General features: G+C 33.6%; 1 protein-coding gene across 10 annotated transcripts in view; it reads right to left on the bottom strand.

The window, feature by feature from the left end:
* Window positions 1-23,494, bottom strand: part of LOC134675591 (zinc finger protein 184) — a 134,216-nt gene that overhangs the window by 64,196 nt on the left and 46,526 nt on the right. For 2 of the 10 annotated variants that reach the window (XM_063533900.1, XM_063533901.1), the window contains exons 2-5: window positions 20,036-20,594; window positions 17,738-17,800; window positions 16,675-16,770; window positions 13,452-13,520 (exon numbers count right to left, since the gene is read on the bottom strand). In XM_063533900.1, the coding sequence (XP_063389970.1) occupies window positions 13,452-13,520; window positions 16,675-16,770; window positions 17,738-17,800; window positions 20,036-20,542 (735 nt within the window). In that variant the 5' untranslated portion in view covers window positions 20,543-20,594. Of the gene's footprint in view, window positions 1-13,451; window positions 13,521-16,674; window positions 16,771-17,737; window positions 17,801-20,035; window positions 20,789-23,494 lie in introns of those variants that run through there. The other 8 variants (XM_063533904.1, XM_063533899.1, XM_063533903.1 and 5 more) reach the window with 8 other exon arrangements.

Raw genomic sequence — 23,494 nt, 5'->3', positions numbered from 1 at the left:
AACGCAGTATCTAATGGTGGGTTATGCATTGTTTCGTAACATTCTAGAAGGGCTTTTTAAAAAACAGTTTCATTTATAAATACAGGTCAAATATGCTATAGTTTCATATAAGTACAGTGGCGTGCCCTCATGTTACAGTGAAATTTAGCACAACAGACCATTTGTGACGCGTTCCGCTGGTTTAACAATTATAAAACGTGCGAGTCTTCAAAAATTCGCATTCCAAAAGTTATAAAATTAAAGAACCCGATTAGGCCATCATATCCTCAGAAGCAATAAAAATAGTATAATATATTATTTTGTATAGGAATTTGACATTGACCAATTTTTATTGCCATTTGAAAGTAAATATGAAGAATGTTTTAAATGTTTAGATTTAGAATTTTCACACGCCTAGAGTTTAAGGCCACGCTAAGTTGGCAGCAATTTTGACAGCACAGACTTAGTAAGTGTTATGTGGAAAGCCGAACTTCTATGAAATTATGGCGTTTAAAATAACACGTGCACAGTCAGTGCTACCAAAAACGCTGTCAACTTAGCTTGGTATATCTGTTCAACTTATTTTCAAAAATACTGTGTCTACACTTTTACATCAATCTAAATTATCTCTAATCCAAAACTTACTAAACGTAACACAATCAGCCCTAAACATAGTTTGATTGGAAAATGCTCTCAAATAAATTAGATCGTTAACTTGCAGTAAAGGTTACGTTGGCATTCAACATTCCCACTAAGACACTATTTTAGTTTTAAAAAGCTTTCGACATGTTTCTAAAGGTTTCTTACGTTACAACTAGCCTTCTTTTCTAAAAGGTGATTCCCATCTACCCGTACCAATACTACCAATGTGACTTACGCTTATTTAATAAAAGCGTTCTTTAGGCGAAATGTCGTAAGTGCTAAGATAAAAAGACGAATCCTAATTTTTTTGTATCGTGTTGGTGGCAAAAAAGCATACGGCCGGCCTGATGGTAAGCGGTCGCCGTAACTTATGGATGCCTGGAACTCCAGGGTGTTACATGCGCGCTGCCGATCCTGACAACACGATCCGCACTAATTTGTTTTTACGAAATACATGCTGGTCAAAACTAAAAAAATATCTCTATAAAATATACATACGTAGGAAAACTAAATAAAAAGGCTCATGTTATTTTTTTTACTATTGCTTTTAGTTCTGTAGGTAGTTTTAATTTTAACTTACATTGTATTCTAATTTTGTTTATAAGTATGCTGTAGATTTTAATAAAATACACGTATAAAAACAATAAAAAGAATGTATAACAGTTGTATTTTAATTAAATATGTATAGTCTATGACTCTATGTGTACATAATAAGTTACAAATATGTAGATATGGCATATTTAAATAAAATATGATTTACGCAGGTTTCTTTAACAATTCTTTGTATAATGTCTATTAACAGGATAAATCATTAGTTGTAACAAAAATAGAAGGATATAGGCAAATAGAACATATTTTTATGTCTCATTAGTTTATTAAAAACAGGAAAGACCGCTTACTATCGGGATAATAACCGCAAAGAAACTAATTAAAAATAATTAAATAGATCCATCCGCAATGCACAACGTAAGTTTTAAAGGAAATAGAAAAAAAAACTATTTTTAAAATATGTACTTAGTTTAGATTAGGTTTTATTTTTATTTGTTTTCTTTATTGGAGAAACAACAGAAGTAAGTACATAATAGTTAATGGTAAGTTATATAATTCAAAAGATGTGCACCTACCTCCTAAAACGCTCTCACTTAGAACTAGGTTTAGTCTTATTTATAGTTTAGTTAAGTTAAAGTTGAATTTAGTTATTAGATTCGATTTTCATTTTGTTTATATTTTTAATACTTAGTGAAAAAAATAAATGTCTAATTTCTTGTTTTTTAAACAAACGAAAGAAAGAAGAGAAGAAGATGACACATCTCATCTAACTGAAATTGGTTTAAAATAAAAAGGAAATGGCAGGACCCTGGCCATTACGAGGTTGAAACCCTTAAGGGCTTAATTTTATCTTATCCATTCTATCAAGAAGAAGATACCTACTATGATAAGGTACGAAATGGTATATAAATCATGTTAAATACATATAGCATATTTATGTTTAATAATTGTAGGTAAAAATAATTCGACACAGGAATACTCTTAGGACGTTAAAATTTAAGAGTAATGTAGGAACCTACCTATATTTACTGACTGAATAATGTACCGACGTGTTCTTTTATTCATCATCCTTCTTAGGCTAGGGTTTTTATAATATTAATATTAAAGTAAAATAAAAAACACTTGCAAAACAGTACAAAAAATATATAAACACATTATAAAAAAAACGTAACCTAAAGGGTACTTACCCGGTAACCGGAGCGTTCGAAAGTTCCTTCATAAAACCTATGAAATTGTAAGTACTTTGGTAACAAATTAGATAATTGTAAGTAAATTAGGGATAGCCTAGAGGTCTAGGGCGTTAACGTCGTAAGCCGAAGACCCCACAGGACTTGATCACATTTTTCTTTAGTATATGATATTTGATATGACATCTATTTCAGGTTATAATGAACAAATATATTGTTTGAACTGTTAGTAAATATATTTATATTGGTTAGGATTACGTGTAAGTACTTACGTGTTATACTTATTTTTAAAAACATTGTTCTAACTAATAATATGATAATACTTAGACCGGAAAACCGTTGTGTTCATTGCTATTAAAATAAGCCTTTTCTCCTCTGCGTTAAAAACATACTTAATTGTAACTTAAATGACACCATAAAAACTACAGTAAACATAATCAAAGTCGCTATAGTGTTTATTTTATTTGAAATTAAAATTACACTATAAAGTTCAAATAGAAAGGATAAACCGTTTTTATCTAGTCCGCACTATTTTTAGGTTAGGCCACTTTCCCCATTCAAACGTCAAAGCGCGTTTCTAAAATCAGGTTCTTACAACACTCTTTAAAAGCTAACCACATCTACTTATTCTGTTTAGTAAATATTTAAAAAAATCGTCTCCATGGCAACGGCGCGCAAAACAACAAAAATTACATGACCTAAGCTAAACGGAATCATAAAATACGTGTTTTAGTAAATGAATCTTAATTAAAATCATTATTACTTGATAGCTTTATGTGGAAATAAGATTATAACAAAACCCGGAAGTGGGCATGAACGTTGGTTAAAACAAAAGTAAAAAAATACCTGCATCGATAACCTTCCATACAAAATCCTCGAACTTTACTAAAAGTACTCATCACAAAAAAATCCAATAAAAAAAACACAACACTGCCACAAAAAGAACTCCAATTTCAAACTTAGACAACGTTCCGTTCTAACGTCCAAAACTTTTAAAATTTTTCTTTTTTCTATTTTCAGCGCGAAAGGTGTGCGTTTTCGCCAAAATGCATTTTTCAAATGTCAGAGTCGCGCAAAAAATCGCATGAGCGCTCGCCGTGCCGTAGGCGTTCTGTGTATACTCTATAGTTGTATCGTAATGCACTTATGTGTACTTGCTAAGTTTTTTATTATAGTCAGTTATACCGCGGTTCGCTTTGAGCGCTGTGGCGACGTCTTGATACTTGGATTACGTAATACATTTCTTTATGGCACGGGTTTTTGCGGGCCTAGGAAAAAGTGGACGGTTACATTGTTTCCTTTATTACGTCAAACGGTATGCTAACATTGCTAACTATATAGCTTGATAGGTTTTTGCGACAGCTGTTTCGTAAGATAGAGTAACAATATAGTGTATAACTGGTTATATTTATGGTAACTTTTAGAAACATGAAAAATATATTTTTCTAGTTATAATATAAATTTATTATTGTATCTGTTCTAAGCAATCATGTATATTTACTTCCAATCATACTGTCCGTAAAAATTGGTTTAAAATTGACGTAAAAAGTTGTCCGTAAAATTGGTTTGAAAGTGAAACAAAATTAATTTAAGTTTAAAAGAATATCCGATATTCTAGCATTTTGTACACACGTATCATATATATCGTGTTTGTAACACGTCTTAGATAGTTTAACCCTTTAACGGATCAGATTTAAAAAATACATAATTCAAGTCATCCCTCCCTCTTCCATTCCATCCTTCTTTAACGGCCTAACAATTTTGTATAAGAAAAAAATATACAAAAATTAATGTTACAGTGTGGATATTTTTGCCATAAAATATCTTAGTGCGCCCTATTAAAGGTTAATATATAAGTACATCTCAAAGAAAAGAAACCACCAAAAACTGAACCTACGACGTTTTTTACTTACTTACTTTTCTAACTTTGCAAAAGTATCAACTTCGCTCATTCTTTGCCCCGCGCGACAGGGACGCCGCGCTGTACTTTTTTCGCCGTCCCACTCGCTCGGGGTTTTTTCTCTCAGCTTTTTACAGCGCACCTTATTCGCTTTCTTTATCTGATTTTTTAACACGTCTCGTAGGTGGTCGGGAGAAAAACTTTTACGAGTGTTTTTATTTTTAAATTGACATTGCAAGATATGAAGTGCCATCACTGTACAATTGTGTGATAAAAAAGGATACAGAGATAAAGGTTTAAACGGTACAAGGTTTTAAAAATGTTTACTTTTATGCATGTTAGATTTTTTATGGTAATGTACTTTTTTATATCGACTATATTGAGAAGCCCTTGGTTTGATTCCAAGTAAAAAAAAACCTTGAAGTCTGCAACTTCTTATATTACAAATATGCTTAGTTAGGGCCTCATACGATTTTTTTTTTATGTAACAAGGCTAAAGGATTAAAACTAAGATAAAATCCTCGACCGTAACTTACATTCAGATCTTCGTAAATTGGAATGAAAGGAACATAAAAAAATAACATTTATATTTAGATTTCGCTTTTAACTTGAAATAAGTATCTAAGTGGAATTTTAATCAATACTACTAAAATACTACTACATACATAAAAAAATCAGTAAAACTGTACATACGTGCCTTTTTTACGTAATATCATAATTTCATATGTAATTATAATAATATTCGCCTATTAATGTTGGCCTCCATTTTATTATATTAAGTATCAACTACTTATGCATTTTCAGACTTTAAAATATTAGTCCTAAATAAATTAGTAAATTAAAAAAAATCGAATGCAAAAAAGTCGGTTAAAAAATTAAAGGACCCGCCGTCAATACTCATTAAGTAAACTAAGAACCATAAAATTAGTTAATAAGACAGCTTTTAAAAAAAATATCTAGCCGTTTAGGTTTCGTTCAGTGGTTAGGAACCATCCGACCGGCAAACATGCATTTAGGCTAATTGGTCTTGTTAAACTATTGTACTACTTAATACTTGACAATTATAAAAAGTTATTTTGAAAAAGACACAAGTGTTTTGAAGATGACAAAGTGAATTGGAGCTTAAGAGCGTTGCGTTAAGGTTGGATGTTGAAAAAGAAAAGGAATGGAGATAAGTGGTTATGAGAAGTGTCTTAGTTGTTGTTAAGTTAATCTAAAGGATGTTTGATAAATGGAAAAAAAAAACATGTCTTGCGTTTTTACTCAGATCGCTACTAAAATTAAAATAATATTTTATCCGTATGTAATGATAGATTCATAATATTAATGATTTAATTAGAATATATATTAATATTATTAAATTATTAATGTTATCGTACAGCCAGCATCAATAGGTACTAGCGGGTAAAACACCGCATCAAAAGTGTGTTACTGTATGCACCTTTACAAAAAAATATCGTATTTGATAAAAAATATAACCATAATTTATATATTTAGGTACTTTACAGTCTGAATTAGGTACCTAATTTTCCCATTTTAATTAGAAATGTTTTTACGAAAAATCGCATCTCATTCATGCCACTTTTTTACTGCAAAATTAAAGTGGATTCAAATCGAGCAAATAAGGCATGAATTAGTACGAAGACGCCGAGGCAAGGAGGCAAGCGAGGGAGGCAAGAATGGCGTTCGTTAGCCTCTTTTAATTTCAACTAATTTTTATCTCCTACCGTCTTTTTTACTCTAGTACGGACCATTAGCTCTGAAATACAGGGAATAAGGCGTCTTGATACTTGAAGGCTTTCTTATTAAATTTATATAATTTTCTAAGTATTTCTTATTAAATTTATAGGATTATTTAATAAGTATTTTACTTTTTAGTGATAAGACTGCTTGTTGTTTATGTCTGCTTAAGTTGCTATATTCTCTGCATTATTTTTTCCTATTGAGCTGTGCAATAAAAAGTATTTGTATATTGAAGATTTTTTTTAATCAACCTGTATGTGAGTGATGTGCAATAATCGGCAATAGATCTTTAAACATATCTAAGATCCAGCTTTCTATCTTTTTAGGGCCAACATAAAATATACTGGGATCAATTTTAGAGTGTATGATATCACCATGTTTAAGTGCATTTTGTTGCGCAAAATGAAATAAATATAATTCTAAGAATTTCAATCACCAATATTTTTTGATGGCTATAAAGTTTTCCAAACGATACTTTATGTTTAAGGCTGGTATTCCATCTGTCCAATATCGTGGTCCAATTTCATTGTGTCTCACTCTCTCATGAAGCAAAATGTGAGACAAAACCCACATTAGACACGTGGAATACTACCCTTAACAAACAAATATCCATATAGTTCTGACACTCAGTGTTAAGTTAAAAGTATTTCGGACTTTTCATATTCAGAACAAATAAAACCTCTGACATCAATTTAAGTGGGTTTATATTGGAAGTAGAGCTTTCCCGTGTAGTGTTATCGTCTGTCTAGACTTTATTTACCGTTATTTATGGAATAAATATTTCTCAGCAATATTTTTTGACGTTGAAGTTAATTAAGACTTTTAAAGCCATCAAAAACAGAAAAAAATATCGAACAGTTTTTCATTGTTGGCGCTTAAAATATCTTTCGCGTGACGCTTTTAAGCGATTTTAAGCATAAAACTTTTATTGCTGCATTTCCCTTTGCATTGGTGTGACTTTATTATTTTATTAATTACGAATGAAAGCTCAATCTAAAATTACAAAAATAACCAACATTATTTACTACTAAACTATACCTAGCTTTCCTAATTCAATGAGACATTAAAATAAAAATATTTTAGTTACATATTACCAGAGCTCGGCAGGGGTGAGCCATTTTGACGTCACTTATGTCAACTGTAGATATTAATATAGATACAGTCCTGATACACCTTAGAAAGAAATATTAAAATAAAACTTTATTAATTATAATTAAACTATAATGACAATGCCTTATGTACAAATAAACTTTAATAACTAGTAGCATATGGATGGATATACATATTATTTGAAGAGGTTTACTAAAAAAGCTTGCTACAAAATTTATTTGTTTTAATAGCGACGCAAAGATCGTAGCGGAAAGGCAGCCTTAATAAAATAATTTCTTTAGTTATTAAATTACACCACATATACCATCGAATTACAAGGCATGTCCATGTTGTGCAAACTCTGAAAACAGCTCACCCCCGCCGAGCTCTGCATATTACTCAATGCAAGTCAATCGTTACAAGTAAAGATACGTAAAATACTACTCTATTAGGTCAAAGTTAGGTCTTTTTGCCTAAGCGGTGCAAGTATCAAGAAACCCAGTCGGTGCACACAGAAATCTAATTTTTGTCCAGTTTTTCTCATAGTGCTCGCAATTTTCGTGTGTTTGTCGGAACTAATGAACTGTTTTGGCTCCCGACGGGATTTTTAGTCTAAAGTTGCAATCTAATTAGACGAATAATGAGGTTTTATGTAAAATATGATTTAGAGGAAAGATATGTAATTAAACAAAATGTTAAAAATGTCGATCATGTGTCATGTTTACGTATACAGTATGTGTCTGACCATGGGGCTTTAATTCCAGGGCTTGATTTTACTCGCTATACTGAGATACTGGTCAGTAACACCCTGTATACATTGTTTTTTTCTGTCAACATAATATATCCAGAATTCATTTTTTTTTAATGGTAATTCTATAGCGAATAATTATTAGTACCCCAACTACAGTTTGAGGATGTGGTAACTTTAAAATGATATTTATTACATTATAGACATATAATAAATTATTCAAAAAATGTACAGGTGTCTAAAAAACAACATTTTTACGAGCAATGAAAAAGTTTTCTTATAACGTCGCGGGCTAAAGTGCCTTAACCGCTAATTGCGAAATAAATTAACAAGTTCGCGCAAAAAACGTAAAGTATGAGTTATGGGGTGGCGACGGTTTTTTTTTTCGTGTCATGGAGCAGAGTTTTTTAATGAGGTCAACTGATGGTTTAGGTCAAAGATGTTTATATGATGCTAATATACATTATAGGTACATTTATACATTTTGTACATTTGTACATTTTTTAAACATGGCAAAAAAATACAATCGTTCACAATATGATATATACGAAATAAAGTCTGAAGTATGTACCTACAACATACTTCAGACTTTATTTCGTATATATCATATTGTGAACGATTGTATTTTTTTGCCATACGAATAAATAAATAATTTCAATGTTATTCTCCATAACACTAATTCACGTAGGTAGGTACTTACTTAGCGGATTATTATAACAATGATTTGCAAATTAAATGTACGTAAACGTATTTTAACGTATTTTTTTATACTTAGTATCGAAACTAATTCTTAATAAAACCAACTACATTTAATTTTTAAGCGACATAATATTTTTTTAATAAAAAGCATGAACACGAATTCATAACAAACCTACAACTAAGTACGTTTAAAAAACGAAATCGAATTTCTCAAAAAATACGTCGTCGCAAAAACATAAGTGTCTCATTATTAATCATATTTTAAGCATTTAAAGGGTTCAAGATTGCCGCCGACAAAAAATGGGGAAAGATGCCCTCTCTTCCACTTCTTTAAGTCAAAAAAGGCGTAAGTCAGCCCAGTTTTTACAAGATTTACGCCTTTTTCTGACGCCACTTCGTTCTTTTTTTCGGAAACGAGATAGCGAGAAATAAATCTTTTCTGAATGTTTTATTTTAAAAGTACGTTTACGCTACTGTGTGGTTTAAAAATGAAAAAATATAATTAAATTGAGTAAATACAATATCCATGATATCTTAAATGATAATTGTTAGACGACATATTTCACTTTATAGTTTTTAGTTTTGTTTATTCATATCCTATGGTACAAAATATTTTGAGTTATGTAATTATAAATGTCAATTAAGTTTAATAGTTATCGTATGTTGAGGTAGGGACCTACTATTAAATGATTTAGAAAATGACACAACGTCTGATAATGTGATACTTAATTCATAATTATCTGTATTTCTTTTCATTTAATGTTCACATACCCGAATAACGACGAATGAACGTCAATGTGATCTCATTTTGGCATCACATGCCCGGGCAACTGACTCGTACTTTTATATTGGTGCAAGCAAGCGCAACGAGTATTATCATATCACACCAAATAAATATTTAATCTTCCAAGTTCTAATAGCGCCCCCGGTAAGTTCCAAACTACTATACGTGACTCCATTTTAAAACTCCAAGCACTTAACAGAAACGTTCTAAAAATCGCGATCTCTCCACACCCATTAACTTCAGCTCGTTACAGCAATTTTTTTAAATGCCACCCTCTTGGACACTTTCTGAAATTACCACCCCTAGTCCGAGTTTTATTAAAAAAACAATCTCGTTGTCTCTGGCTCGCTTAAAAGTTTTGGAGCTGGCAACTTTTTTATTGTAATTTTGTTTTAAAATGATAGGTGAGTTATCACTTCTTTCTCGTTGGATTATTTCGATTATTTGAATTTTTAAAAGAATACGAGTATTCTCTGATACTAGATAATTGTAGTTTTTAGGGTTCCGTACTCAAAGGGTAAAACGGGACCCTATTATTAGGGTTCCGTACCCAAAGGGTAAAACGGGACCCTATTACTAAGACTTCGCTATCCGTCCGTCCGTCCGTCCGTCCGTCTGTCACCGGGCTGTATCTCATGAACCGTGATAGCTAGACAGTTGAAATTTTCACAGATGATGTATTTCTGTTGCCGCTACAACAACAAATACTAAAAACAGAATAAAATAAAGATTTAAATGGGGCTCCCATACAACATACGTGATATTTTGCTTTTTTTTTGTTTTTTTTTTTGCATTATGGTACGGAACCCTTCGTGCGCGAGTCCGACTCGCACTTGCCCGGTTTTTTATAAACTAGTGTGAGAATGTAAGAATTAAATATTATACTTAAAATTCAAATGTTTATTTTAGTCTGTAAGTTGTTTTGTGTTTGACTCGTGGAACATTAAAAAAATATTTGCATACGTTTTTTTTTAAGAACAGATACTTAATATAGACTGTTCGCATAAACCATCACAGCCCTCCGAACATCATTAACAACGTTTTTAAAACAATACACACAACACAGACGCCGACACGACAAAAAACGAACACCGAATTGATTTACAATGCTATAAAAAAGGTTAAAAAGTTAAAAATCTCCAACAAAAGGAAAAAAGATAAAACACATGTCGGTACGGATGTCAAAATCGTCTCAATTTCGAGCGGAAAAAACAATCGAAATTTGAATTTCAGATTTGGAACGCGGTCATATTCGGTTTTTTTCGGAAAGCGGCTTATAATAAATCTACTGGCAATAACTATAAATTCATTGCGATCGACATGCAAATGTTGAGGTGTTTTTTTCGGAAACATGCTTCATGTACTTTTGGGGTCGGATTGGATGGAGTGGCCGTTGGCTTAAACATTTTTGGAGGTTGATGTGTACTTCAAATATAGCATATAATACAAATTAAGTCTTTCTATTATGTAGTTAATAGCCACGAACCTATTTATATGTTTTTTTATTATGAAACTTTAGGTCTATTCTTATTGTCTTAGAAATATGTTCATAATCCATGTATGACTGTTTGTTTCTGAATAAAAAAAAATATAAGTAATCCCTACCTATTATTTTTTTTACTTAAAAATAAGAAATGTTCAATAGTTATCATACTATACTATGTTTTCGCATAATCACATTAATTGTATGTTAAGAATTAAAGATTTTTTGCAGAAAACTTCTAAAAGAGTGTAATTTAAGATAGTTATATATAAGTGTTAAATGCCAAATTTTTTGTTACTGTTGTGTTGTTATTAGGTAATTTTAGTTACTATCGCTATCAATTCTAAATACCTAGGTATTTAGAATTGATAGCGATTATTTTCCTGGTGTAAGTTTGCAAATTAAGTTTCTCAGACATATTATCGCTTCATTGACGTAAAAGAATAATCATCATAATATGTATACAATTGAAAGAGACCGTATCATTTTCAGTTCTGTGCATGCGTACAGGTACAGTTCTGGGCATAATGATACATTTCATCTTTCGTAAAGGTTCTTACGGAACACCTATCAGAACATAGTTTTGAAACTTTAAGAACCTGAAAGTTGATATTTGAAGGGTCTAAAATAGCTTCCAATGTATACGTGGACGAGTTATAAATAAACAATTCGACTCCACAGTTTTCCTGTCCCGTCTGTAAGATCAAGCGCCGCGAGTACTTTTTGCCCGACATCGCGGATCTCTTTTTTCGACCACCTGTGCTTTTTTGTTACTTTTTTACTGCAAGTACTTGAAGTGTGTACCGTGGAGAAATTTAAAAAGGCCGCCTATCCGTACATTGTATTATTTATTTACTTGTGTTTGTCTGTAACTCGACAATTCAAAGATACATTTCGCAATAATGTTTTGTTTTTAGAAGAGCTTTGTGTAACGTTTTTCAGAAATGTCGTAGCAAAAATAAAAGAGCCAATCATATGTACATAAACATGTTTTAGCAATAAGGTGGCATTATAATTAATACTAAAGCTTTAATTTTGGATTTTGGGGAACATACTTTTTAGGGTTCCGTACCCAAAGGGTAAAACGGGACCCTATTACTAAGACTCTGCTGTCCGTCCGTCCGTCCGTCTGTCACTGTCACAGTTGAAATTTTCACAGATGATGTATTTCTGTTGCCGCTATAACAACAAATACTAAAAACAGAATAAAATAAAGATTTAAGTGGGGCTCCCATACAACAAACGTGATTTTTGACCGAAGTTAAGCAACGTCGGGCGGGGTCAGTACTTGGATGGGTAACCGTTTTTATTTTTGCCTTATTTTGCATTATGGTACGGAACCCTTCGTGCGCGAGTCCAACTCGCACTTGCCCGGTTTATATTCAAAACTCATATGAGATTTTTATATAAGTAGGTAGGTACTTAGATAATGTTAACTGTTTTGTTTTGTCCTTATACTTGCGATTCCAAAAATAAGTAATAGTCTTAAATAATTTTAATATCTCATGTAGGTACTCATAACCTGAATTTAAATATTCTATGTGCCTGAAGCATTTTATCGTAATTTTTTGGATTAATTCTTACTATTTTTATTATTTTTAGTTCATATTGTAAGATAATATAGATTTCCGTTCATATTTAATTCTAGTAAGTTATGATTTCAATTTTAACTACAATTTGGGTAAATAATTTACCACGATATAGTATAAACAAAAAGGTTCAGCCTTGTAAATTAACGGATTCTTAAATTTATTACAAGCAACCCTAAGTACGCAAACAGAACAAGTGCTCACTTCCTGGGCACATACAGCACCTTGAACGCAGATGGCCAGTGCCTCAAATTAAAAAAAAAAGAAAAAAAGTTTAAATAAATTGTTAACGCCTCAAGCGCTTAATCGTAGGCTTTTTTATCTAGATCGATTCTATGCGAAAATGTTGCCAGTAATGAATATGCAATAGATCGAGACTAGATATTATATGGTTCCTGGCTGTGGTGTTTCCTTTGCCACCCGCTGAGAGATTAAATCTTGACGTAAAAAAGGGGGGTGTTAGTGTAAAAGTTAAAAAGGTTAAAAAGAATCTCACCTTAAAACTAATGAGTCATTGGTTTGACCAATACCCTTTATTTAGGGGATTTCGTTTTGGCCTCTGTGTTTCGTTTTTATAAACTCCTTTTTATTAAAAATAAAACTAATAAATATTACGTATATCCAATTCACCTCTAATTTAGAGCCAGGTTAATTTCAAATTTAGAGAGATTTAATACTAAATATCATTTATTAACGAGATAAGTTTTCTTCTAGGTACTTACCTAGTTCCATGTATCTATGTATATATATCACAATGTCCTATCAAATTACAAGATACAAATTGTATCCTTTTTCTTTCTTTATCATAGAGGTACATAATTCTCTTTCCTCTTCAATCGCCAGAAACATTTTTTTTTGTCTATATATGGTTTAAAGGAGAGAAACGCGACGGCTTCTATGATACAAACAAATAAATAAATAAAACAAACAAAAAAGCCAATATTTAAAAAGGAGTAACGAATTTAGAGTTCCAGAATTCGAAATTCGAACGTCACACAACGACCGCCACGCCCCCTACTTGGAAGATAACAATACGCATTGGAAGAGGTGCCAACTCACTCGCTGTAGCGTTGACCAGCACTCCTCGAGCGTCCTCTCGCTGATGCTCTGGCCCGATCTCGCTTGTTGCTGAAAGTGAAAACTTTGTGAGTTTACGTGGTAGTGGACTAAGCTAACTCTGCATTGCATTTGCAAGGTGTAGTAATGTCATCATTCATGTCGAATTTCTATCAAAATATGACTTATAATAGGCCGCGGACTGGTCGCAAGCGGAGAGCGGCAAATCAAGGCCGTTCATACGGCGCGATTTGGGAAATGAATTAGATCAACTAGATACGATATAGTAAAGATATGTGACGTCCCACGTAAAGGTACGTTATGGCGGTTGTCGCTTACGCTATTATTAACGCCGCTCCAATATTACGTAAGCGCCACTTTACTATTTCATATCCAGTGAATCTCTAATTCATTTCCCGAATCGCGGCGCCCGCCGCCATAAGGTACCTTTTGCCGTGGAAAATCACATATCTCTACTATATTGTATCTAGTTAATCTCTAATTCGTTTCCCGAATCGAGCCGATACATTGTTCGAGTGCAATGTATGAATGGCCTCGATTTGCCGCTTGCGACCAGTCCGCGTCCTGACACTGCTTCACTTTGTTCTGTTTCATTTGATGCAAAGTTAGCCTAGATGGACTTTAGAGCTGATTTGGAGGTTAGGAAGCAAGCTTTGATTTTTTTTGGTATTAAGGATGTCGTAAGTAAAATAGTATTATTAAATCTAATTTAGTTTTAGGAACGTTAAGTTGCATGCAAAAGGAAGATTTATAATTTAGTTAAGATTAAGAATGAGATGAAAGACAATGCGATAGTACCCAGTCTGCGGAAACTCACGTTATGTACTTATGTTATAAATATTTATGTTGAACACCTACTTATTGAAAATGAAGGAAAATGTAAAAAATCATAATTTAACTTTTATATTGAATAAACAGAAAAACATAAATGTAGTTCAAACTGTAATTATAAACATAGTCTGAAATTATGTTCCCCATTGACATAAAATACTATAATTAAAATTATATACATCAATCAATAACAATTAAAAATATTGCCTTCTTAACCTTTAGAGTTTCAAAAAGGTTATTGAACTTGATGGCAGATGATGTGACATGATCTTTTAGCGTGTCACCCTTACTATTATTAAATTAAACTACTAATAAAATATAAATCCGAGAGGTTGCCTGGAAGATATCGCCTTTGAGACATATTTTTTCCACCAATACTTGTCCACCATTATTTTTTCCACGTAGGTACTTGTTATTAGTGAACAGTAAAATTATACACCTAGTCTTGTATTGTAACTCATCATCAAGTATCTACTATAGTACTAAAACTACTAAACAAGAACTAGCGACATCTAGCTATCAGAACCATGACAATTTCTATGGAACATTTCACTCTTATGGCCATCTATCCCGGAATCATCCAATTCAATCTGACGACCGGTCTGGCCTAGTGGGTAGTGACTCTGCCTGCGAAGCCGATGGTCCTGGGTTCGAATCCCAGTAAGGGCATTTATTTTTGTGATGAACACTAATATTTGTTCCTGAGTCATGGGTGTTTTCTATGTATAAGTATGTATTTATCTATATAAGTATGTATATTGTCGCCTAGAGTCTGTGCGGAAAGAGAAGAGTCGTGGGATTTGAGGGCGCGCCAGTGCTATTTTATGGTTTTTGCTATACTGACAACACTGGTCACGTGATTATAGTACGATACTAAAGGTCATGATACTTGAATCCCTTTTGTTCCGGTTTTTTACCACGGCTTACTAAACGGAGCCTGGTGGTGGTGTCGGCTCGTCAACTCAATCCTCTGATTTAGCGCAGGCACTACTTTTCTTTTTAAAAAACACTTTGATTTTATGTCTCAGATACTAAAAAGTGACTGCGATTGACAAAACTGCTAAAACTAGTTAAGAATCTGCCGAATACAACTGTAATTTTAGTACCAAACAAGATAGAATCTCATTTATGTACTGCCTAATCTGTGCAGTCCAACAGTTATTAAAACCGGGTAGATCGGGTAGAAATTGGGCAATAGAGCTGTAATTTTATCTGGGATATATTTCACCCATTGTAAACTTGACTTGTAATGTATGTGTACATTATTAATAATAAATATGAATATGAATAAAAATACTGCATAAGTAGGTAGGCCTTATTGGGATATGTCCGGTTCTCTCATCTCACGATATTTTACTTCGCCGAAAAGTCACTGCTAAATATGAAATATAATTTCGTAACTAACAGAATACAGATCAATTTCGTAAGCAGTAAAGAAATATTTTATTAGAAAATGTTTTATTCAGAACCTAGTAAACGAACTTACAAATAAAGAAATATTTTATTAGAAAAAGTTTATTCTTTGTAATCGAAGTCTGAATTAAAATATTCAATGTCATTTATGTTTGAGCTAGCGTCAAAACAACCAGAGACCCTCATAGGAACTATCTTCATCTAAACTGGATGTGCTTGAATCCGGCACGTAGATTACGAATTCTTGCATATCACCTACTTTTAGCGGTCTTTTATTCGAGATACCGTAGGTACTTTTACACAATCCTGAAAAAGAAATTACATATAAATATGCATAAAATGGCAAGTATCAAGACTATTTGTCAGTTATTTTAAAGATCATGAATGACCTGCATATTTATGAAAATTAATATATTTTTAATGAATATACTTACCGATTATATACCGGAGACAAGTTACTTAGGGGGGTAATTATTTAATATTAAATACAACATCAATACCCGCGAATAGCGGAAACACGTTCCGCGACTTTTTGTAAGTAGATAGTCGGCTTTTAGCCCTTTTCTTCCCGCTGAAAAAACCGAAGAATGTTAAATATAATTTTCCCTGTGGTTTTATGTACGGTTTTATCGTGTTTTGAAAATATTTTATACATAAAACTTGCGGTTTTTGTTAATAAAAATATACATTGACAGAAGTTTGTTTACTTTTTACAAGACAGGTGTCAAAGGTTTGATTGCCATATAAAATTTAAAATGTTAGTTCCCGTTTCTGCCACGACTCTTCTCTTTCCGCACAGACTCTAGCACCCATAGTACAAGCTTTGATTAGTTTGGGGCTAGGTTGATCTGTGTAAGATGTCCAGTAATATTTATTATTATATTTTTTTTTGTTGTATCATATATATCGTGAGTTTTCGCAGAAGCGCCTACTAGTGAAGTGAAAAAGAAAAAATAATTACATCGATATTGAGGCTATTCAGGAAATTTACCAATGCGAAGGGCAACATGCTCCTGTCGCCCATCGGCGCGTCGCCGGTCGGCGACTGCTGCTGCGGCTGCGCAAAAATGGACCTTATAAGTCTATAAATAACGTTTAAAATGTATTATGCATCTCTAAGCAGAAAAAAATATTTTTAAATTGGCGTACGTGTTATATCACTTTAGAAATTATACAACTCTAAGCAGTAAAGAATTATTTTATTAAAACGGTAGATATACCGCACTCTAAAAAATATTATTAAATTGTAAGCAATTAAAAATATATTATAATAAATTAGCGTATTATGCAACTCTAATTAAACAGTTTTAAGGTTATAGATCTTACGATAAGTTTGTAACTGGCTTAAAAATAGGTAGATATACTTATAAAAAAATAGGGAAATACTCATAGACAATTATTTTGTAATCAGAGTATCAAGAAGGTTATATTGAAAGGATAAGAAACTCAAAGTGGAATGAATTTGTAATTGTAAGTAAAAATATGAAGGTTTAGTCAAGATGTCGTTTGATAGAATGACGCAACGAAAAAGCAATACCAAAGCAAAAATAAATAAAATTAGTCAAAACTTACCCGCACAAAATGAAACGAACACAACACTCACATGCGATTAAACGAAAAAAAATCGCAGGTTAAATAAAAATGCAAATTAAAAGTTTAGCGTAAATGAAATTTAAGTCTAAACGGATTGTAAGTATTAAAAATTGTAAGTAAATGAAATTCAAATTAAAACGTATCGCATTTAAACTTCAACTTATTTTTGTAATAAAACTTAAACGAAAAAAAAACTTTTTCTAAGTTTACAAATGAGTTTTAAATTTAAACACAAAAATGTGAAATTCCGCATCACGTAAAAACAACAATGTAAGTACTTAATCTACTCTTGCGATTAAAAATGCAAAATCAACTTGCGAAATTAAAATTAAATTTAAAACTTGCAAAATTAAAATTAAACTCAAAAAGTCACACGTAATGTTAAAAATGTTATTTACATCGACGTTATTGAGGTTTGACAGTAAATTTACCAGCGCAAACGGTACGAGCGATCGCTCGCTCATGGTGGAGTCGGCCGAGGGCGATTGCTGCTGCTGTCTCGTTCGCACGTGTGGGGAGGAAGGCGTGAAAGAGAGAGACGGCTTCATCAGTTTTCAGTTGATATTTTTAGTTTGATTTTAAATGTTGTTTAATTGTTTGCACATGTATTTTAAACTGACTTAATTAATATTTATCATAGTATATAGGTATAACTAGAGTAGGTACAACAGGCACTTTCCAACCTCATATTAAGGCAGCAATAGTGAGATAGTGACTTTAAAATTAGTGCCAAATACTGAACTATAAAGTACCAATCCTGGGTAGTTTAGTTTATGTTATCTATTAATGTTTTAAAAGGAATATTATTTCATTGTAATATATAACTTATATATAACAATGAGTTTTAGATAAATATGTTACTTTTAGGATTCTAAAATGTATTAAAAGAAGAATAATATAATTAATTTTTTTTTGTTTAATTTACTAACCATTAACTTTTCTATATGACGTACTTTAAGCGTGACAGTTAATCTAGTAAGCTCATAAAAACTTTGCCTGCCAAATATAACTAATTCCGTGCAAAAAATAAAACAAATTCCCATTCATCAATTGAATTATTTTGATTGTAACCTCTTAACTCAACGACGCGTTACAAAAATATGAATAAATCAAATTTTAATTAACCGTCGTTCCAAAAAAACTGAAACCACAAAAGCGCAACCACTTCCAAGCGTCGAACCGTTAAATCTCAATTTACGAAAAAAACTCTTTCAAATGAACAGGATATCAAAACCGGTTCATACAAACGGTTCTAAAAACAAAAAACTTGAAACTCGAACAAATTCGCAGTAACAAATAACTGTCAACACCCCTTCGTGAAACAAAACGCAAAAAAATTAAAAAAACAAAATCACAATGAGCCCCTAATCCGGTCGTGGGAATAGACATCAGGCCGAAAACAAATTTAAAAAGTAATATTCCTCCTTCCATTTTTCAAATTTCGTAAACGGAACGTTAACGAATGCAATTTTCCTTCGTTTATTCAAATGGCCCTCACCGGCCAGCGCCGAAAAAAACAAAAATTATGAACGCAGCGGAAACGTTAAACAAACATTCCATAATCAAAATATCGGTTGGCCGGCCATATGACGCTATAAAAAAGGAATCGAAGACATGTTGATCAGTAGCTAATATCGGAAATAATAGAATTATCACGGATTATTGTAATTTACATGTCCTTTTATGAAACCGGATGCGGCAGAAGGACAAAAACGATTTAATAATAACTTTCTTAACCCTTTCTTGACAAAGGTATTACAATATGTTGTTTTTTAGGAAGGGATTATTTAAATTTGGAACGGGTTCTCATAGACCTCAATCTTGAGGTCAGTCGACCAACTTGGGCTGCGGCAGGCAGACGCTGGGTCCAATTTAAATACGTTAAAACATTGTGCTGTTAAAAATTAAAACGGAAAACATACCGCCACATTGTAAACGAAAATACATATCTACGTTCGAAAATTTAATTTTAAAAGTGAAAAATAGTGAAGTGATTTTTAAAGACATTATTGTTAATATTAAAAATATGTTTAAAAAAAGTATTCATAATTAGATTAGTTAGTGGGTGTTAGTTTATAAACTATCGCGCTTCTAAATATTTGCCGACGCCGACGGCTGATCTATCACCGAAGTGACCTCATTGAATTGAGCGAATGAATCTCAGTTGAATCTTTCCTTAATTAATATTAAACTCTTTTTATTGTTTTTCATATTTTAGAAGACGCATTTAATTACACAGGTTTATCTCAAAATCATTCAAAATATTGTTTTCTTTTTTTTAGTGTTTAACAAAAATTTAATCACTTTTTAACAAACCGTTCTCGTTCACACCGAAAAATCGTAATATTTTTTCAACATTATTCGTTAAAATTGGATAAATCAATGTAGTAAAAACAAATTCAATAAATACCTAGTCGTATTTTTAAATGATGATGTCAAAAATCTTAGAAAATCATTATTCAAAATCTAGTTAAAAACTTTAAGGCGACTCAAAATTTCTTCAAAAACTCACAGCGACTAATTTGCAAGCTTTTTATTTAATTTTTCACAAAAAATCATCGTTCGGAAGTTTGAAATAATATCAAAAAACATTAAGTTGAAATTAGTTTAAATTATGTAATAATTACTACACATCAAAAATACAAGATTAAATTTCAGTAAACTTGACAAAAACCTAAAGCTCGCAAAAACGCGCCGCAGTTTCACAAGAAAAAAGAAAAAAATCTCACCTGAATCTCATTGACCAGTTTCTCGGTGATGATCTTATGGTCCGGCGTGGCCGGGGGCTGCGGGGTCGGCGCCGGCCCCGGCAGCTCCGGCTCCTGGGCCGGCGTGCCGGGCCGGCTGCGGTTCCAGAAGTCCTGCATCTTGAACCTCTGCTCCCCTTGCTGGATCGCAGGAATATGAAGGGACAGAGGTGCTGCCCGCAAGTCCAGAGCGCTCCCTCCCGCTGATGCTTCGTTGTTCTCAGCGGCCGTCATCTTAAAGGAGTTCTGAAGCCACGAGGCCACGAAGTTATCTTCGTCTTTCGGCTGCTCCAGGAGGCGAGGGAACGGCGGCGCGGCGCTCGCTTCGAACGCGCCTTCGCCGCCGACCTGGTCACCTTCTTCAGCTATTTTCGGTACTTTCGCCTCCCTCGGTGACCCCTCCTCTACTTCCGTCTTCCGATAATCATGGAGGTCCCTATACCTCTCCTGGAGCGCTAGGGATATGTTCTCATTGAAGTATTTCAACATGAATTCCAGTTTTGGTCGTATCGTCACAAATTCATGCGCGCGGTCTTCGCACCTGCAAAAGCGATAAGTTTAAGTTCGCGCGGGAAATGTCGGAAAATCGCGGAAGTGAGACCTCCTTGAGACGCGGTCGGACGCCGACTAACTTCTTGGTGGAAAAGTTGAGCGTCGCGGCGCTTTCTTGCGGGGTGGGGCGGACGGCCGCGCAAGGCGAAGACGGCGCTCCAACTAGCAAGACGCGCCGCCCCCGCCGCCTTAGACGCCGCTAAGAACATCCCCACCGAGTTGGGCGCAGGCGCCCTCGTTTTTTCCGAGGAAAAATGCGTCCGGTCAAGGAAAAGACGCGCGGTCGGCGGGCGCCCGCGAGCGTGTGCCGCCCCGCGCCCCGCCGCGCCGACTCGACCAAAATAAGAACTATTTAAAAGGGCGCGAAGTACCCCGAAGGGTTGCTCTCTCGCTCGCCCGACCTCCGTATCTTTCCCCGTGCGTTAGAAAAGGATGACGATACAATTTTTTTCTAATGAAAAGAATGGATTTCTTTGTGATTTTTTCTTAGCGCCGCTCCTGCTCGCACGCGCGAGGGGTGAATATGAATGTTTCGCGTGCATTTTTAAATTTCTTTTAGTTACGCCTCTTCGTATTTTTTTTCGGTCAGGCGGGGCTTAGGCCGAGGGGTTCCGGCCAACGGTGTTTTAAGTGGTTCGCTTTTTTCCGGATTCTTTTACCTAAACTTTTTTCCTTAAACATGCCTACTTTTCGTACTTTCCTACTTCTACGTATACCTAATGAACATACAAAATATTGATAACTTTCAGCAGCAAATTGCATTGGAAATATTTTCTATGACTTTCAGATAATTATTTGGGTCATTGAAGAAATATATTTCAGCTAATCTTCGTAAGATTATCTAATAAAAATACTTCTAAATCAAAGGTTCATATCTAAGTTACTCGTGGTTCTAATAGATGCGAAGCTAGAGTTTCTTAACTTCGTTGTGTTCTGCTACCCCCCGATAGATGGCGCGGTGCGTTGCGGAAAAGAAAATCTTAAGAAAACTTTCAAGAGATGGTAGTAGTTGCTAAAACTGAGTCACGAATTATATGTAAAATCTAGTGTTATATTAATAAATAATATCATATTAAACAAAACAGGATACCTAAAATAAAATTATCCTTTAGAAAACTAGAGAGATACCTTTTTTTTAACAAATTACTTTTGAACAAAATAAATGACATAGGTACCGACTTTCCTGTTCTCAAAATTGGTATGTCAGAGAATTTGTTACAAAAACACCACAAATTGTAGTTTCAACATTTTTATTTTTATTTTATGTGGTTTTATGATAAGTTTTACCGGACTTTAGTTAGTACATTTAAAACCATGATATTAAGTATTATACTCATGATAATTGATCAGTTAATTTAAATGAATTGACATTGTTATCCATGGAATGTGTATGCTTCAGTATTCCTACACGATATGTTACAAATTATGAAGATTTCTACAGTTTTTAGGTTCATTTGAAAGAAATGCTTATCATATTTGAAGTCTTTAAGCAGATATTCATGTCAACAGATGGCGCTGATGTGTATGCTATCACGTTAAAACACTAATATTACTCGTTTTATTATTACAAGCTTTTATTTACTTTCACCTGACCGTTGTCGGTCTGTCTGTAATCAAATCTTGCAAGTTAATTTTGATCCACTTCCCGGCTTCCGATTGAGCTGAAATTTTGCATGCATGCATAAATCGGATGACAATGCAATACTATGGTACCATCGAGCTGATCTGATGATGGAGACAGGAGGTGGCCATAGGAACTCTGTGATGAAACGAATTGTCTCGATGAGTATTAGTTGCCTGTCGTAAGAAAAATACAGTCAGTCAGCTTGTACCAAAAATGAAATTTTAGCCAAATACGTATTAAGTGACCGAAGTTACCGTGTTGCTATTATTGCTGTTGGATGGATCTTAATGTGAACTAGAAATATTAAAAATCTTTTGTCCAGTGAGGCTTGGCCTGTTTGTTACTAACACTGCTCAGGCATAACAACCGTAAGTGAATAAATAAGTATTATAGAGTCAGACCGTAAAAAGTCTTCAGCGATTTTGATAGCCCACGCAGTGCAAGTGTCATTTTAAACGTCAAACTTCTATGAAATTATGACGTATAAATAACACTTACGTTGCGTGGGCTATCAAATCCGCTGCAGACTTTTATTGATGCGACTATAGGAACATCTTTACATAGATCGACCTAGCCCTACAGTAGAGTCAGTAAGGCTTGTACAGTCAGCAGCAGAAGTTGCTAAGCGGGCCAAGAATTCAAAATTATCTTGACGCGACTTTATTGTTAAGAGAATTAGAGCGTGTCAAGGTAATTTTGAACACCTCGCCCGCTTAGCAACTTCTGCTGCTGACTGTACGTTGTCACAGTGACAATAGTGTGAGGATAACCACTTTCATTATTGATTTTCACCGAAACAAGGTACGAAATGGTAGGGAAATTAGATTCTTTGAGTGTTTCTCTTTAAATACAGGGTGTTACTGACCATCGGGCTTTAAATCCAGGGCTCGATTCTACTCGCTAAACTGAGCTACTTTTATTATGGCACCAACCGAACGACAACGACAACGACAACGAAATCCCGAATTTTTTTTTTACTTTTTCATACATTTTGGCTGATCAGATGTCGACGTTTTCTATGAAAAACCCAAAAAAAATTCCCCGATTTTAGGGTTGGTCCCATAGTAAAAGTAGCTCAGTTTAGCGAGTAAAATCAAGCCCTGGAATTAAAGCCCCATGGTCAGACACATACTGTATAAGTAAGTACTTACGTTACGAGGTAGTCTAATAGTCCAGTGAATATGTTCTCTGTACCATTCAACTTCGTGAATATAATTTAGTCATTACAAGCCTATTTACTAGATTTGCGGGTAGAAACAAAGCTA

This window comes from Cydia fagiglandana, chromosome 22, assembly GCF_963556715.1.
Source record: "Cydia fagiglandana chromosome 22, ilCydFagi1.1, whole genome shotgun sequence".
NCBI lineage: Eukaryota > Metazoa > Arthropoda > Insecta > Lepidoptera > Tortricidae > Cydia > Cydia fagiglandana.
The sequence above is the reverse complement of the archived record's forward strand: the minus strand, read 5'-3'. Positions and strand labels throughout refer to the sequence as shown.